This window comes from Alternaria arbusti (genome assembly GCF_024043155.1).
Source record: "Alternaria arbusti strain BMP 1465 chromosome Unknown scaffold_5, whole genome shotgun sequence".
Lineage (NCBI taxonomy): Eukaryota > Fungi > Ascomycota > Dothideomycetes > Pleosporales > Pleosporaceae > Alternaria > Alternaria arbusti.
The window spans coordinates 1,254,923-1,272,917 of NW_026249945.1; the positions used below are offsets into that span (position 1 = coordinate 1,254,923).

At 54.1% G+C, this 17,995-nt stretch overlaps 5 protein-coding genes across 5 annotated transcripts; 4 read left to right on the top strand and 1 right to left on the bottom strand.

Annotated features, from left to right (window-relative positions):
• Positions 1 to 816: 816 nt before the first annotated feature.
• J4E86_004933 (uncharacterized protein) lies at positions 817 to 1,376 on the top strand (the record flags this gene model as incomplete). The annotated part of the gene is made up of 2 exons (XM_051445470.1): positions 817 to 865; positions 937 to 1,376. The coding sequence occupies 2 exons, from the start codon at positions 817 to 819 to the stop codon at positions 1,374 to 1,376; spliced, it is 489 nt and encodes a 162-aa protein (XP_051303567.1).
• A 5,457-nt stretch (positions 1,377 to 6,833) lies between these two features.
• On the bottom strand, positions 6,834 to 8,833 carry J4E86_004934 (uncharacterized protein; the record flags this gene model as incomplete). The annotated part of the gene is made up of 4 exons (XM_051445471.1): positions 6,834 to 7,962; positions 8,014 to 8,489; positions 8,544 to 8,725; positions 8,785 to 8,833. The coding sequence occupies 4 exons, from the start codon at positions 8,831 to 8,833 to the stop codon at positions 6,834 to 6,836; spliced, it is 1,836 nt and encodes a 611-aa protein (XP_051303568.1).
• A 1,547-nt stretch (positions 8,834 to 10,380) lies between these two features.
• On the top strand, positions 10,381 to 10,852 carry J4E86_004935 (uncharacterized protein; the record flags this gene model as incomplete). Its single annotated transcript, XM_051445472.1, has 2 exons — positions 10,381 to 10,625; positions 10,732 to 10,852. The coding sequence occupies 2 exons, from the start codon at positions 10,381 to 10,383 to the stop codon at positions 10,850 to 10,852; spliced, it is 366 nt and encodes a 121-aa protein (XP_051303569.1).
• Positions 10,853 to 11,712: 860 nt separating this feature from the next.
• Positions 11,713 to 13,806, top strand: PCN1 (DNA polymerase delta processivity factor; the record flags this gene model as incomplete). The annotated part of the gene is made up of 6 exons (XM_051445473.1): positions 11,713 to 11,793; positions 11,891 to 12,068; positions 12,873 to 12,913; positions 12,961 to 13,390; positions 13,455 to 13,741; positions 13,789 to 13,806. 6 exons carry the CDS (start codon positions 11,713 to 11,715, stop codon positions 13,804 to 13,806), a joined length of 1,035 nt encoding a protein of 344 aa, XP_051303570.1.
• Positions 13,807 to 14,117: 311 nt separating this feature from the next.
• On the top strand, positions 14,118 to 15,755 carry J4E86_004937 (uncharacterized protein; the record flags this gene model as incomplete). The annotated part of the gene is made up of 6 exons (XM_051445474.1): positions 14,118 to 14,171; positions 14,217 to 14,227; positions 14,278 to 14,357; positions 14,407 to 14,619; positions 14,666 to 14,783; positions 14,840 to 15,755. 6 exons carry the CDS (start codon positions 14,118 to 14,120, stop codon positions 15,753 to 15,755), a joined length of 1,392 nt encoding a protein of 463 aa, XP_051303571.1.
• Positions 15,756 to 17,995: the final 2,240 nt, after the last annotated feature.

The following is a 17,995-nucleotide window of genomic DNA, read 5'->3' on the forward strand; positions in this document are numbered from 1 at the left end:
CCCCCCCCCCCCCCCCCCCCCCCCCCCCCCCCCCCCCCCCCCCCCCCCCCCCCCTGTCAGGCGATGGGTTATCCGCCATCGCTTGGATTGGCTGTGTCGGACTTATGAGTATGCTTATTCGCTGACTGAGAGTACAACGATGGATCTAGTGACCTAGATCGCTCTAGTATGCCTTGCAGGACTGACAGCGCTTCCTGCACTCGTGCGACGTGGACTCAAAGCAAAAGAGTAGGCAGACAATCCGGGGTCATCCCGGATACCCCTCAGGGCGACATCAGATCGTTTTGCGACACGTTGGACCTGCTAACACATAGCGTGCGCCGAGACAAATCGACATTTCTTCCTGAGGCCGCCCCTTCGAGTCCGGAATGCCGGTATGAGCGCGCCCCGCCATGCGCAGCAGAGACGGTCATTCGTCCACGTAGGTTGGAGGACCGGTGAAGGAGAAGGCAACTAGTCGCCAGCTAATTGCGAAAGCGAGGCAACCACTGCCGTCAGCTTGGGTTGGGCGGCATCCGTTCCGACAGCTACTTTGCAAAGACATCACTCGCCTCGAAATTTCAATGGCAATGAGTTGTCCACGACACAAGGCAGGCATGAGTTGTCGTGTCCGAAGTGTCTCTTCGAAGACAGCGGCTCCTTGTGCCCTCTCAACAGTTAGTTCGGTGGTCCTGATGTGACTCGTTAAAATCGTTGGCTACCCGGCTCCTGGGATTTCCATGTACTTACAACCGTACGCCTCATACTTTGTAATCTGACCTGACCTACTGAGCTTGAACCGACTGCTAGGTAGACCAGGCCTACGATGCGGCCATGATGCCTGCACGGAGACAACAACCGTACAGATGGTCTCCCGATATTGGTGGTATGGTTAGTAGAGCGACGCAAACCTCATGGTGGTAGTGATCGTGCTAAAGCATATGCAGCATAGTCCAGATGGGTACGACCGAGACGAGACGTACGACGACCCAGGCTTCCATGAAGAGCACACACTCGGAGAAGACTACCATCCCGACTCATTACCATCAGCAGAGTACGCTTTGAACCTCTGGTCGCCGTCTCTATATCAAGCTGCGCAGTATGCGTATCCGGCCTCTCTGCCGTTGAGGCAACTTCACAATATTCCCTCTGTAGATCGCGAGACACCGCCTGGAGAGTCATGGCAATCACCGAACACAGTCGTTCCCTCGCACCGAGAGGACAACCAGAGCCATGTGCAGTCATGGATGAACGGTATGAGTCAACTACACCGTGGGAGCGTATTCGAAATGAGTCCCCTAGATCGTGGATCAAGCTCGACGTTAGACGACGCTGGGCCTCCAGTTTCCGGCGATGGCAAGGCACATGGTTGTACCAAACCAAAAGCGGCTAAGTAAGCAGCCCGTCTTACCTCCTTAACGACCGTTATTGACTTGCCCACAGCAAGAAGACAAGTCTACGCTGCCTGATATGCGCAGACGGCACCTCCTTTACAGGACAGTACGCGCAGCGGAACTTGAACCGCCACATGGAAAAGCATAACTCGTGCGGCGGGGCCAGTAGTCGAAGGCATATCCGTTGCGGGCAACCAGGATGCACGTCGGCATTTGGACGAGAAGATGCACTGCTCGTCCACCTCAGGCGAAGCCATCCAGAGCTGAACACGCCGCCTGCGAAGAAGCGCAAAAGAGACGAGTAGACCAAAAGATGCGACTAAAATCTTCTTCATTGGATTCTTCACAGGCGTTACAATCGGGGTCTTCTTTCGGATCCGCGAGTCCCTTTCAATGCGTTCTTTAGGACTTTGGTCTTGCATCTCAGCGCCGAGGCACAAATATGCGTGCTTATAGATTCTGCAGGATCGTTGGTCATTCGTACTACCACTCTGTAATCCCACGTTGTTAGAATAAAGTTAGCGTAACGTTGCTTCTTGATTGTCGACTGATGGTACGACCAGCGCACTTGACACCACTTGATACATCTGTTGTGTAAGAAGGTCTTCCCTTGGGCTGTGTATCATAGCTTGCGAAACTGCATGCCGAAAACCTCGATAGCGGATATACGAACGGTCTCGCAGCATATCAATGAGTCTTCGAACGAGACATACCCATACCATCCGCGTGGCTTGACATCGTTCCGTGCTGGTGCTGCGGAGAGGCCTTGCCCACCTTCGGGCAGTGCGATGACGTATGCTGATGGTCGGACAGCGTGTGCAAGGTTCCAAGTCCATCTCGCCATGTACTACGAGCAACTTTAGAGTATCATGGTTCGTAAGTTTGCTGATATCCCCTCAAGCTCTACATGCAGTGCATCACGTTGCGTGCATGGATGATTCGTCTTCCCATGCATTTACTGCCCAATGTGGCGAGGGCGCAGCCTCGGGCCAGAAGGCCGCCAAATCCTCCGACGCATTGACAGCTTCAATGACTTGATCGGTGAGCATGGCTGGTTGAGGCGCCATCTTCAGAGCATTCGACATTCGCAGGCGCTGCATTTGAAGAAGCTCCCAGACGGTGCAGCTTGCAGAGAAGGCAAACTTGCATGTCCACGATTGCATAGCTTCACCGCTTTTTCTTGCGCGAAGTCCTTTGCATGCGCACCCCGACACAATTTACCGCAGGCTATGGACTTCGAATGTGGGGGCTCTTTTGGTAGGTGAGAACCATCGGAGAAAGGCCAAGAGTAATGCAGCCATGTTGCTACTGCTCGTGTGTGTAATCCTTTCGACCAGTGTCGATCAGTGCGCGCAGAGTATGCATGCACATATCGCACTATTTAGAAAGAACCCTGTTCGCTTTAGTGCCATTTTTTCGAATAGCTGCACGCAGCTGTGATCAAAAGCGCGACGAGATGTGATTCGGGCCGTCATACATTCTTCGACCTAAGCCTCAGGTGTATGTACGCTCCCGCTTCCCAAACCTTGTTTGCCGCGGGTCGTGTGGCTATGCAGCCATCTTCGTCATCGCCCTAGTAGCACGGCAAATCGAAACGTCGGTGTATGGTAGAGCGTAAAGAGTTTCTTTGTTCCGCAGGCCCGGGTCGCACCCACTACTATGGAGCCAAGTAGCCGGGTATACCTTTCGCGGCGGCAGTGAAAGAGACTGTTTCAATGGGTTGACTGTTTCCCAGAAGGGCACCCCTCTCGTTCCTCCTTTTCTGGATCCTCGTAGTTCCTTGCACCATAGTAGCGACCCTAGTGGGACAGTGAATGTAAGCACATGGGTCCAGAAATGTATTCGCCTGCTGTGCCTCGAAGTGACGCCTTTGCCGACAGACAGTGAATGCAAACATGCTTCATCATGCGGGAAGTTGCTCCCTGCGAATGGGAAAGGTCTCGGGCCGGCCGTGCTGATCGGTTAGGCACGATTGTGCGAGAACGTGTTCCACTAATAGCCGGTGCTGCGCCGGTCACGAGCCGTCCCGTCAACCCACTCTCTTTTTCGAAAAGACCGTCCTCGATACTGCAATATGCGTACCTGATCGGGAGAGCCCTTGATAGACGCTAGATGTTGGCGAAACGCCATGCGGCTTGGTATTCGTCACAGTGCCGCTGCAAGTAAGACGCGCAGATGGCAGGCATGGGCGACCGAGGCTAGAACGTATATTATACTCGTCCGTTCCGCCCGTCCTGGGCCCTGTTGCCTATATCCGCGATATGACCATCAGATCTTGTACTAGCCTGACATTCCATTACGGCTATCCAGTCAAGAAGGTGCTAAGACGAGCATTCAAGGGCTAGAATACAGCTGGATATGCTTGTCGATTGGACTCGTATGAGCATTGGCCTTGTCAATGCGCTTTGAGCCTTAGTGGCGGGAAACCGATGGTCTACGCCTAGTGTTCAGAGATAAACGACTATGCGCGCACATGGCTTCAGGGTAGCCCGGCAGAAAATAAGCGTATATGCTTTTCTTGGTATATCTGCCTGCTTCTTGGGGTGGTCTTTGAGGATAAGCGTCCCGCTGCAGCAGCCGCAGCCGCAGTACACATTGAGCGACAAGGCCCATCGCATAAAGACCAACAGGTGTCATGTGCTGTGCCGCATCTGGTGCTACTGTTGCGTATCTGATTGGTGTACTGTAAACTAACGAATGTCGCACAATCCCTTGCCGTTTAAGTTGAGACGCAGATACGTCGACAGGGCTGATCCGCGTTCCGGTTCGACACTCGAACACGCGGTGAGGCGCGACATGCCCTGGCGTCGACTTTGCCGACTGTCGTGTCTCAGCTCAGGGTCCTCCATCGGCTCCAGCGCGTCTTCTTCCCCAATCGAATCGGTCGCCGTTGGATACGGATAGCGGCATAAACACTGTGCGGACCCCAGGTCACTAACGAAATCGCTCCTGCGTTCATTCTGTTTCTTTGCATCTGGAAGACTCTGGTTTGTAAGACTGGTTCTCTGTGGGGTAGTCTTTCGTTGAAGCGTGATAAAACTGACGGAGACATAGCGCACGGAGGTGCTTCGCTGAACACAGTACAATTTGGAGGCCTTCGGACGAAATTCGCGTCACCTCATGGGCGTCGTCAAGATCTTTCTCTTGAAAAGATCATTCCTTTTCATATCTCTTCGTGGCCAAACCCTGCTCCACTTTGGTCCGGGACGTTGTTGGGTAGCTTTGGCCGCATGGCGTACGATCAGACGCAGGGTGGCGACGAGGGCTCGTGGTCGCAGCGAAGCGATTCTTATAGAAGAAGAGCCCCGTTCCCAGCGACAGTAGTTTGCGATACTGGAGCTGAGCAGACTTTGAGAGTAACCGCATCTTCATCCGGATTCGGCGGATATCCTCAGCGCTGGGTGCCGGTATCGCCTGAATATCCCCAGCCTTATGGAATCCACTATCCCAACAGTGGTTACCAACAACCTCTGTCGCCAGGACACAATACCGTCGAGAGTAGTGCATATCAAAGTCATACTGACGCAGTAAGCGCTCCGCAGAGTAGTCCCATCGCGCAATTTGAGTATACACCACCGAACCCCTTCCCTGGTGGGCCCCGGTATGTGTCTGGATAAACTCCAATATCGCCCGCGCGCTGACTGAGTAACAGCTACGTAAGTACCTATCCACCAATAGGATACAATACACATCAAGGATACCATGCCATGGGAACGACCCAAGCGCCTTTGACGACCTCCATGAGTGCTAGCTAGTATGTGGTCTCCTCAAAGTTCGTTCGCTTATGCTGATGTTGCTGTGAAGCCAGGGCCCAACATATCCTTACGTGGCTCCGGCATCGAGCGTACCGGCGTCGCCTCCTACTGCCATATACCCGATACCGCCGATACAGGTTCCTGAAGGATCCCACATCGACGCCGAGTATAGCGTACCGTGCCCGTATCGCTGCGGAACCGTTCTGACAGGTGTACATGCGCTGGGAAACCTAACGCGTCACCTCAAAACCCAGGCTTGCGCAGGGTCCAGTCGGGCCAAGGTTCGTTATCCATGCCCCATCGACGGATGTGGAAGACAGTACGCTCGTTCGGATGGGTTGAGAGTGCATATGCGCAGACGGCATGGTGCGCCTCCGCCTGTGCCGAGGACCGATGGCGTCGTTGATGAGGATGAAGACTGAACGAGTTTCTGGCGGTGCCGTCTGTGTGGAGGGTTAAGTCGGCCCGATACAGCCATTTACGAAGGAGACATTTTGTATGCTCGCTGGTCGTAGCTCTTTCATTATCCGTCTCTTTTGTGTGTTCATCTGTCAATTTTGACTCTTTCTGTTATATCGTCGTTATCTTGGAGGGTTTGCTGCGCGCATATGTCGGTGTTGATGACGGAAAGAGCAATCATGCGGTCTACGTAATCGGTAAAGGTCATGGTCGTTAGGTGCGCTTTCCGCCGGAGACCCGCAAGAAGGCACTCATGTCGGGGCGTTCGTCATCGGCAAGAGTTATAGAACAATGGTAGAATATGGCAGACTCAGTTGGGGCCCACCATGACTGGCGTGAAGCGATGGGTGAAGTGACGATGGTTCTCGGGGAAAGTAGAAACGGCGTCTGAGGTTCACGGCAGGGGCACTGAGTCGTCAGGCAGCCCAACGGGAAGGATCACCCGGTCGTCTTGGGCAAGAGCGGTTAGTCCACGAGTCGCAGATGATCGTGAATCCAGTTTCAGCTGCTCCTCATCACCCTGGAAGCGGAACGTCACAGGCGTTTTTGCAACTGCTATCCGAAGCATCCCATGGTCATTCTACCCGATAGTCATACGTTATCAATTCGACTCTGCGCACGGATGAATCACGCCTTTCGCTGCTGAGGTCATCCGTCTTGTCTCCCATGTTGGTGGAGTAAGACTGGACCAGGGTGGATGCCATTTGCGCAAGAGCAAGTGACAGCGTCTCGCATCGTCATACAGTACCACGTATCTGACGTCAATACAATACGTATTGAGCGCATGAAGTGGTTTCGCAGGCCCTCGCATATGCAAATTGTCCCAAAAGGCGTTTACTATATAGTTTGCCAATAGCCGCATCTCGCTACCGTGAGATCCAGGGATGGTTAATTTTCCGCGGCCAACACCCGTCAGCCACGTCGACGCTCCATGGCCCGGAAGCCAAGTGCCGAACGAACGACAGATCGTTTGAGAGCACCCCGGCTGTGGTTCACTGTGGTGGTATTGATATTTGTCATTACTATTCTGTGTGGATGTTCTGACCACAAGGTATGCGTTATAGACATTAAGCCTTTGACTCCAAGACATGTGTAGGAAAGTAAATGCGACCGCGGCAATGGTATAGCGTAAATGCCCAAAATCAAATTGAGACCCGATGCGCGCCAAGAAGTAGAGCAAGCGAAAGAAACGCGGCATCTAGCGACCGTCGTTAGTCCAACCGTATAAACAAAAGGAAAAGATGCCTCAAAGGCTCGTAATTCGAGCGCCGGCCGGGGGCGCCGAGACTCGATGTGGTCTGAGATTGATGACAGACTCTAATTCTCTCAGCATGTTGGTGCTCGCATCTCGCTGCTCACGTAGCGAAGCTTGCCGAACGCGGTCTTCTTGGATCTTCTGCATGCGCTCTTCCCTCGACATAGTGGCTCGTGTCTTGGGTATAGCAATAGCTTCGAACACTTCGTCGTCGGAATTGCTGCCTTGGTCGCTCGACGGAGCACTCTGATGGGGGCTCAGCAAGTCACCATTGAGGGCGCGTAGAGCATCAGACGGACTGCCTTCATCTACAGCAGTCAGGCCGCCTAGGCTTGGAACTGGCGACCGCAGCCCACTCGATGCCTGCGAGATTCTGCGTTCGTGGCGGTCGATGTTCAGAGCCAGCGCGTTCTTGCCAGCTTCCCAAGCTTGGACCAAACTCTTGAGATCCGCACCAATGGAGTCGTATTGCACTAGGAGAGAGTGGCCCAGATCGGTTACGTCTTCCGTGTCCTCTAAGCTTTTGCTGGTCTCTTCGCGAAGTACCTGCATTTTGGCTTGCAAGCCGCGGATGCCACTCGACAAGCCCGACAGTTTGCGCACGGAATTGCGTATCTTTTCTCGGCCAGGCGTGGGTGCGACTTTGGCCGGCGATGGGAGTATGAACTGCTCTTCCTCGGCGAGCACGCGGTTGAACTTCTCGCTCCATTCCCCCACGGGACGAGCCGTGTTTAGCATGGAGTCCACGACTGTCGACCATCGCGCAAAGTCAGGCTTGCCGCCGTCTGCCTCCATAGCGAGAAGGGAGCACAGGTATACGCGTCGGAGGATGGACAACCGGTACTGCAGGATGCGCAGCGCTTTCAGCGTTTCGGCGTCATCGAATTCGGATTCGCTGTAACTCAGGGCGGCCTCTTGCATGTCCGGGTTGCTGATCTCGTACACATCGAGGTACTTTTCCAGATCATCTTCTTGTATCAACTGCTTCAGATTGCGACACTGTTCGGCGAGGACGGGGACGATGTCGGCATATGCAGCGCGGAGGTTCCGACGCAGTCGCTGGCAACGGCGGGCCTGTCCCCTCTCCTCCATGCGCGAGATGGGAGGCAGAGGACTGCTCCTGCGCGACGTTAGTGTGGATACCATGGACCGTGGTTAGATGGGAACGTACAATCGATAGCCGCGTGAGACGAGCTCGACCTCCTGGATCAATGCAAGGGCAGACGATGTCGAGGCTTCGAACGCCTGCAGGTTCGCGACCAGGTCAGATGCGCCCTTGACAGCCTCCTGCCGCAGATACTGCAGCCATTGCCGTCGCAGGTACGTATAGCCGGCGGTAGCAATGGCGGCGAAGACGAGAATGACCAGCAGGGTCCTACTCTTGCTGAATGCAGGCTGGCGTCGCGACCAGTGAACCAGCCATGCCAGTATGAAGGTCGCCGTGCCAATGAAAGCGGCGCCGACGGGGTTTATAGCTGCGACTTTGAATTCGTGAGGGCCAGGACGTCCGTTGGCCGCGAAGCTGGGAATGGCGGATGCGCGAAGGCCTCCCTGCTCGCCGAGCAGCTGGGAAGCGACGATGAGGTAGCGGAACTGCTCCAGGAAGCGCTCGTTGTCGGCGCGCCCAATGCGAGAGTTGACGGCTTTCTAAGTCAGGTTAATAAGCATCCATATGCTACCGGGGAAATATCGCAGTCGTACCGAACACGCCGTGTGTATGCGAGCGATGGAGCCATGGCGAGCGTGGATGCGCAGCGGCTGGGGCAGCCTGTCTCGTATCCGCGATTGCAGCGTCGAAGGGCCCCGGGGCGCGAAGCTCTGCGGGAAGGCGGACTGCGATGGGGATTGCGCTGGGGAGTTGTCGGGTGACCCAGTACCTTGACCTAAGCCACAGCGGTTAGCATCCGCAATATCGTCATCGTTGTGGTGCCGCGGGTCGCACCTTCTAGCAACTGCGCAAGGGGCGAGCCGTCGGATATGATGTTCTCCATGTCGCTACCGCCGCATGGTGCGATTTCGAGTGTTGTTGTAGGGTCCCGCTCCAACGCTTGTGATGACTGCGGGTGCTCTAGGCTAGGGAGGGAAGGTGCCCGTGATATGGAAATGGCGGGGATGGCTGCTGCAGGGGCCGGCGCGTGTTGTGCGTGGGATCCAATCGTGGGCGCTGTCAACGGGTAACGAGGCGGCTGGTGGCAGGAAAGGAGCGTGGGAGACACATGCGCGGTGTAGGTGAGTGTGAGTGGTTCTGGTAGTAATAGTGGTATAGGTCAGGGTCCGGAAATGAACTCGTGATTGGTGTGAAACAATGGGGAACATTCGCTCGTTTACGCACCCCTCGACAAACGTGCCCCTGGTTCCTTGCATACGCGCGCCTGCTCTGTCCTCGAGGCCGGTGTGGATGACGACTCACGAGCATGGCATGTGCGTGCATGCTGTGCATCGTCGTTTCCCCTGTTAACATCTGACTACACTCCAACAACGACTCATCTAACGGCACTCTTAACCATCACTTCCATCGTTCGCTCACTCGTTCTCCGATATCGAGGCTGCGAGTCAGCCGCACGTCCTCCGACATGCCATCCTAGTCCTCGCACTGATGCTCCGGACTAATCTGTCCATACCCATCTCCGCCGCATTGTATTGGCACCGGCGGTACACTAATTGCGCAGTTGCTGCGATGCACTCGGCCTTCCATTTCGACAACAACGTTGCCATGTTCGAAGAAGCGGAACCGCCTGAATAGGGCACCGAATGTAAACTTTACCCGCATTATGCTTTATCGGTACAGCGTTGCCCGGGTACCTGAGCAGTCTGCAATGTATGGTACAACCAAAGAAACAGCCGTTTCTATCCATGGATAATCGATAACGCTATCGATGACGTACCTGCAGCATCGCATCTACAAAAGCATGTGGCTTGCAGATCCCGCAAAAGCAACCTCCAGGTCGCATCAAAATTCTCCGTGCTGACCGCGGAAGCTAATGGAAATGTGAGCCTCAAGCTTACAAAGCATGGAACGACCGCCTGGTGAATATCTTCCCGTGGATAACTTCGGCGTTACAGACGGAACGAAACCGCAGGTAACGTGCTGAGTACGATGTATCGCCAACATCTCGAACTCGCCTAGATGTCACCTCTGATCGCTTGCCGCCACTGCCTCCTTGGCCGGATATAACTGTTATAGCCATGAGCATAGAAATGTCGCGAGATAGTCCTTCTTCGGTGCTTGATGCGCAGACTTGTCCGGGTGGGTGACTGGGTTGCAGACTAATCGGTCAGCTTACACTACACCTACACATGCAATGACGAACAACGTTCGGCAACTCCCATTCGTCTTCCAGTGTATCCGGACGTCAAGAACAAGGCTGCGCCTCTGGACAGTCATACCGTGACAGGGTAACAAAACGCCACAGATTGTCAAGCGGGCTGTCTCTGCTAGCGATCTATCTTAACTTTATACTTTATGTATTGTCTTTGTCACGATCATGTGTAGCAATCATTGCTTTTCCCACCTGACATTCATCGTTTTCTTATCAGCATGGACAACAGTATGATCGAACGTTTACTGACTACTGTCGACCTGATCAATACCAATCTCGATACGTCACCTGATTCGTGGCAAGACCAATTGCCAGCCATTCAGAACATTACTGCCTCCTTCGAGATAAACGATACAGTTCCCGACGAAGCACGCCGGCATTGGCAGGTACCTCTCATCAGCGTCTTTCAGCGTGTGGCTTTTGTCGATGCTGATCATGGTGCTGTCAAAGACTTAGCAGACTGGTGCCTGCGTCAGCTACTAGTTCTTTTACAAATATACCCAGACGACGTCGACATCCAGGCTTGTGAGTTTTCTCCAGATGATATCGAGCAACGCTGACTACTGCAGTAATTGGCCGCAACTGGTTACTGCGAGCGCAAAGGGCTTTGTCAAGCATCTCTCGGGCGGAGAGGGCATCTTTGAGCAGCGAAACGAGCAACACTGGATCGGCAACAAGGGCTTTGGTTAAAGCTGAAGAACGACTGCATGAGCCAGATTATGTTGAAGCCAGAGGATTGCTTTTACCAGCTACCGAATATCTCCAGCGTGCAGTATACGTAGCGACGGAACAGGGAGTGGTTACAGGTTATCTGCTGTCTACAATAAGTAAAGCCACAGTTGATGTGTTCTCTCGTTAACTTTAACCAGGCTGCCGAATCGTTCATGAGTCTGGGAAACGTCACTTCAGTAAGAGCCAACGGTCGATATTTTCAGCATGCGATTGCATATCTACGAGCCGCAAGAGAAATGCCAAACTACTTCCTGGCCCCACATCTGGAACGGTGAGTGCTCGTCCTGTACGATGCAGCAGCATTGGGCTGACAGATTAAGGTATCTCGAGGGATATGGTCCCCTTTATGACGATATATGAGTATATGCAGGAATAGGTAATATCGTTGAATAAATAGAGCGAAATGCAGATTCTGTAACTCGTGCTGTCAGACAAATTAAAGGGTGATGTGACAGGTGTTCGTGAGTAGTTCGTGTTTGCGGGCGCATCCATGGACGATGGCAGGGTCCAGGCACGGGCCACCCTCCACTCAACTCCACTACCGTCGGAAGGTCCAGCCAGCACTGCGACTACCCCAAGCAGCCAGCACAGCATCATCGCGCATTCACACGACACTTCGCGCACTCCAAATACATCGCAGTCCTCTCCACCGCCTGCATATATCCACGACGTCACAATCGATCCTGCACAGAGGCGCTCCGGACGAAGTAGCAACCACACGGCCGAACTCATCGCCCGTGTCTTGACCGAACACCTATCCACGCAACAACCAGTCGGAATCTGACGCTTCAATTGTCCAAGATCACAAGACATACACAATGGCGGCATCGGCACTGAACGAAGAGCGAGAACTCGCCATCCACCCCATCGTCGCAAGCAGCGTACAGCACAACACTCAGGTACGCACACCACGAAGCCCCATCAACCCCATTGCGCGACACTCATCTTTCCTTCCTCACTGTTCACCCTTCTTAGACTAACACAAGCCCAATACAGGTCATCTCCAACATCCGCAGTCTCACCGCATCACTCTTCGGCGTCGCCGCAGGCACATTAGGCCTCGAGTCTTACACAGGCTTCATATTCTACCTCCTCGGATCACTCGTGGTATCGGCGCTGCTGTTTGCGCTCAAGACAAATGGCAAGCCCGGCGCATACTTTTACCGGCCGCTGGGTGACTTGTGGCTGGGCGATGTATTTGGAGGGTTGAGTGGATTCGTTCTTACTTGGACGCTGTTCTATGGCTTGGTCAGAGCATGAGAAGGCAATGTTGCGAAATAAATGGACTATTTGGTTGAGGGCGCATGTATACCACGGATGGTATGGCATCGATGGCTTAGAGAAGCGCTGAACTTCAACGCTTGTGTGGTGGACATGGCCGCAAGTGACGGATGCACGAGATACAAGCACATGGCCATGGAAAGAAGCATTCGGCGGCAGCTCAGAGGCTATGCGGTCCATGCAGCTGGTAGAGTGAGCGAGCAGTAATCGAAGGTACGAAGAGTGCTTTCGGGATGCGGATGGGTTGTTGATGCATCACCTCATCATGATACCCACCTAAATGCATCGATTCGCGATGTTTGATACCCGAATCAAATTGATATGATCTCATATATTTCCGAATGCTGCAAGCCGTTCAGTCAGAACGCACTCCTCGGCAGACACTCCAATAATAATGAGCGTATTCATTGCCCAGGTGTCAGGAGCAATTAGTACTACAGCAATCCGGAACCAGTCAAGCACGAAGGGTATGGTCTTGGCGGTACTTTATGCCCTGTGCTGAGTTAGCGCGTGGCCGACGCGTTCGCCAACCACTTTCGCGTTCCCCTCCATTGATTGTTGCCTCCACCGCAATTGTCTCCTGCACCACCGCGCTTTGTATACCCCCGTCAGCGTTATCGTACCCTCTTAATCTCAATCCACAGCCAACAGTACGTCTCTTCTTCTACACGTGGCCAACACAGTTAACCATCTGCAGTGCTCGAGGCCAAACTAGCCCAGGCTTCGATCCTCAAGAAGGTACGTTCGCGTAGGAAGCGTAGCAAAAGCTCTTCTGACAGCAACAGGTCGTCGACGCCATCAAGGACCTCGTACAGGACTGCAACTTCGACTGCAATGATTCGGGCATCGCGCTCCAGGCCATGGACAACTCGCACGTCGCCCTTGTCTCCATGATGCTCAAATCCGAAGCCTTCGAACCCTTCCGCTGCGACCGCAACATCGCGCTCGGAATCAACCTCGGCTCTCTCACAAAGGTCCTTCGTGCCGCTGGAAACGATGACGCCCTTACCATCAAGGCCGAGGACTCGCCTGATGTCGTCAACCTGCTCTTCGAATCCAGCACCACATCGAGGCTGAGCGAGTATGACATTAAGCTCATGGATATCGACCAGGAACATCTTGGTATCCCTGAGACGGACTACGCGGCAACCGTCACGATGCCATCGGCTGAGTTCCAGCGCATCTGCAGGGACCTAGGCGCATTGTCCGAGTCAGGTACGTCCCGAACCAGACGCGACAGCGCGACAGCACACTATACAACAAACTAACTTTGCTCCAGTTTCGATTGAGTGCTCCAAGGATGGAATCAAATTCGCATGCTCTGGCGACATTGGTTCGGGCTCCGTCATCCTCAAGACGTCCAACAGCGTCGAGAAGCCAGAGGACAACGTTTCGATTGAAATGAATGAACCTGTCTCACTCACCTTCTCTCTCAAGTACCTGATCAACTTCTGCAAGGCGAGCGGGCTGTCAAATCAAGTCAAGCTCTGTCTATCTAGCGAGGTTCCCCTTCTTGTCGAATACCCCTTTGAGGCCAGCTACCTGAGGTTCTACCTCGCGCCCAAGGTATGTATCTATTCCGTAAGACACCAACACATTGCTAATATGAACAGATTGGCGATGAGGACTAAACGCATCATGACTTCGTTCACGCACGAGCGGCATGTTTTCAGGATAGATGTGGGGGATTTGCGGCGCAATGGCTTTGATATGCATCGAGCGTCTGTTAGTTCAAGGTTCTGGCGTGCGACATTGGCGAAAACGCGGTGCCGCGTGGTGTGTTCCGCGCCCTAGGCACAAAAGGAAAGCTACTGCCCCACCAACGGGTTCACGTCATGTCGCGGAATTTCAGATAAGGAGATCAACAGTAAATCAACAACGGACCCCGCCTGCACACTCCATTTCACCTCCTTTACTTGACTGTTTCTTACTATCATACATCATGGCCTCTGACACGCTGATACCGGACACGCGCGTGCTTGCGATTGCCAGTCATGTAAGACTCACGCGCGGGACATTGTTTCTTGCTAACATGCTATAGGTGGTCCATGGGTGAGTCGCGTGTTGTCGCGGTAGATGCAGTACACTGACATTGAGCTGAGCTATGTTGGGAACAAAATGGCCACTTTTGTCATGCAATCGTTAGGTTGCGACGTCTCTGCGATCAACACTGTGCACTACAGTAGGTAGCTCATTCCTGTCGACTGGCGCATAGCTAACAAACATCTCAGGTAACCATACGGCGTACAAGCAAGTCAAAGGCACGAAGACCTCCGCGAGCGAAATCCTCGAACTCTACGAAGGGCTACAGCAAGCGAACCTTACCAACTTCGACGTACTCTTGACCGGATACATGCCCAGCGCCGAGGCCGTACAGACGATAGGGACGATTGGCAGAGATATCAAGTTCAATGCTGGCACGAAGCCGGGCAGCTTTTTCTGGGGTGGGTTCTTGTGTGAGGTGGCAGGAGGCAGGACTGACAGAGACAGTACTCGATCCGGTCATGGGCGACAATGGCAAGCTGTACATTCCAGAAGACGAAGTACCAGAGTACAAGGGGCTGTTGCGCGAGGCAGATCTCATACTCCCGAACCAGTTCGAGGCCGAGTGAGTACATCTGGAGACTAATCGCATACGAGTCACATTTCCTAACAGAGACACAGACTACTGTCCGATACCCCCATCACCGACCTCAAGTCCCTCGCCGCCGCCATCCAAGTCCTCCACAAGACCTACCAAGTCCCCCACGTAATCATAACCTCCCTCCGCCTGACCCGCGACAACCAGACCATACCCTCGCGACCAGTATCCAAAGCCGGCACCGGCACCCACACTCCCTCAGACCCCCATCACCCCGACGCATCAACATCCCAGCCCGCCCCCCAACTCCAAGCCCCCCAAATCGACCTCTCCGACATCGAAAACCTCACAATCATCGGCTCCACCGCAACCTCCGACTACAAACCCCGTCTCTTCCGCATCGACACCCCGCAACTCCCCCTCTTCTTCTCAGGAACAGGAGATATGTTTGCTGCGCTCACGATCCCGCGTCTCATCGAAGCCGTACACGACGCGTCTACACCCGAGTTTGATTTGCACGCGAAACCGAGCTGGCGCTCACCAGACGATGTGCCGGCTGAGGAACTGCCGTTGGCGAAGGCGTGTCAGAAGGTTCTTGCGTCCATGCAAGCTATACTCACGCGCACGACGTCTGCGTGTCAGGAGAAGATGGCTGCGTACGATGCGCGTGCTGCGAAGGAAGGGCGGGGTGAGGGTGATGAGGCGGATGAGGAGGTTAGCAGGAAGAGGCATCTGGCGCTTATGAATGCGAGTGAGGTGACGGTTCCGCGGTATGTCAAAGAGATGATTGATCCGCCGGATCTGGAGCGGTTCAAGCCACGCGCGGTGTATGAGGGGCAGAGTGTACCAGCGGATGTTGGGGCGAGGAAGCCGGATGAGTTGAACGTGCTGCATTTGGGTGTTGGCACGAAGGATGGTGGGGCGATGCAGGTGCTTCAGTCAGGTACTCAGGGCAGAGTTGTTGGAGAGGGAGAGAAGAAGGAGGCGGGTGATTCATGATATTTGGTTGTGTAGACGTTACGCGTTGAATTCTATGAATGCCAAAGCATCGTCAATTCGTGGCTACCACCTCATACAAAAAAAACCGAACAGGCCTGCAGACTACTTTAAGACCTGCAAAGTGGGTGACCTAACGTTAACGTAGGCTCTAGGGTGTTTAGTTTTTTCCTAAGTTGGCGTGCAACTACCTAAGCCTTCACACTGTCCGCGGCTACTTCTGCCACCTCGGCAGCTTCTGTCGCCGTCTCCGCCGCCTGTGTTGCAACGGTCGCCGCTGCGCCAAAGCCTCCTGTGCTGCCGAAGCCGCCAGCTCCTCGTACGGTATCTTCCAATTGGTCGACGACAACTACGCTGGGCATGACGACGCGCTCGACAATGAGTTGGGCGATGCGGTCACCGATCTTGACGGGGAAATCGTTCTCGGAGAGGTTGGCGAGGATGACGCCGACGGGGCCGCGGTAGTCTGCGTCGATTACGCCGGCGAGGGTGTCGATGCCGTGTTTGTAGGCGAGACCGGAGCGGGGTGCTACTCTGCCGTCTGTTGGACAATGGTTAGCATGATGTCTGCAGTACCCTCCTCCATGATTGATGTGTGCAAAAGAATACGTACACGTCCCATCCGGTACGGAGATCTTGATATCCGTGGCTACCAATGCTCGGCCCCGCGCTGGAATCACAGTCTCCACTGCACTGTACAGGTCGTGTCCAGCAGCGAAAGCGCTTCCCTTTGTCGGCGCCTTGGCATTCGGACTCAGCAATTGTACTTGCAATTGCTGCTCTGCTGCCGCTGCACTAGCTAATGACGAAGCACCGACTGGCGCTGAAGGTTGTAGTGCTGCCATGTTGTCGTGACTGGGGAGGTGTGAAGCTGCCAAAGGTGTGGGTGTAGCGGCGCCCGAGTCTGTTCCTCGTGGTAAAGTGGAGGCGTGGGAGAGAGGAGTGGGGTCGATGACTTTGGTTCGCTTTGGGAGGGGTGAGGATGGCAGAGACGGCGGCTCGTGAATGGGAATTGGCGTGTCTGACATAATTTTTTCGAGAATGGAAGTTGGGTTGTTTGGAGGGGCGGTGAGGGTGGATGAAGGACGCGTTTGGTGGGGAAGAGACGACGCGTTGGGGTGTGTTGTCATTGGCTGGTTGGCGAGGAAGGTGCGACTTGCTTCTGTTGACAGTGAGCACCTTTCTACTTTCTATGACTTACTTTGAGTCCTGCATGCTTGCTAGGACGGAATGCTACCATGTTTACTGGACCAGAGCCTCAATCATATGTTGGGTCTTAGGACCAGTTGTTACCTTTCTGTCAGTAATGAACCCATAACCGAAGTCGAAGAGATTCCTCCCTCCATGACAGAGGACTGCATTGGCTTCGAATCGATGCAATAGTAGAGTACTCCAGGAGCAGATAAGGTCGGAACCAAATCGAAGGATATCGCTTGCTTGGCCATCATTGCTGTGAACAGGCGAGGAAAAGTCGCATTCGCTTGCGAGGGTATATGCGCATTGAATGTATCCATTTTTAGATCGGGGGCAGGGCTCGTCATTCACATGTCAAGCGCGTACTGTGTTCCGTGGTAGACCTGGTGCTGCGTGCGCATGTTCTTCAGCTGATGTCGTGTCTCTCGTGACCTCGCAGACAGTGGCGGGAACATTGTGGCTTGCGTCGATCCCCCGCATTGATGTTCGCACTGCGTAGCCTGCAGATGCTGTCGTCATGTCTCCAGGGTTATGAGGAGGCGCATGAGACCCTTACGATAAGATCACTTTCGATTGGGACGTTGTGATCCAGCCATCGACTAAGGACTACGCTTCACGAGAGAGTGCCCCATTAAAGACACCGTGTCATGACATGCTCATACCGAGAACACTACGGGTCAGTGCCTCCGACTTGTCGGATCGGAGGAAGCGACTATCCGGTCTGGCGACAGCGTGCCTCGGCCAAGCCGTCTTGGCTCGCGAGCTTGAACGGGGATCCTGCGAGCTTGACCTGACCTGCGAATTTGGCACAAACCCGTCATCTCTGCAAAATCGCCATCATCCTGGCACAAATGTCACGAGACAGCTGGATATCGAGTCTCGTGATCCCTATGAAACTCGTACTCCACGGGGAGTCACGCTGGTGTGACGCGCCCCATGCATAGTGGAGGCGACTCCGACTTTACCAACTCTCCGTGCCGCGATTCTCTCTAGACACGCCATATCGGAGCAGCCTTGGTGGATCTCGGTATCCAGACCACATGACCAGC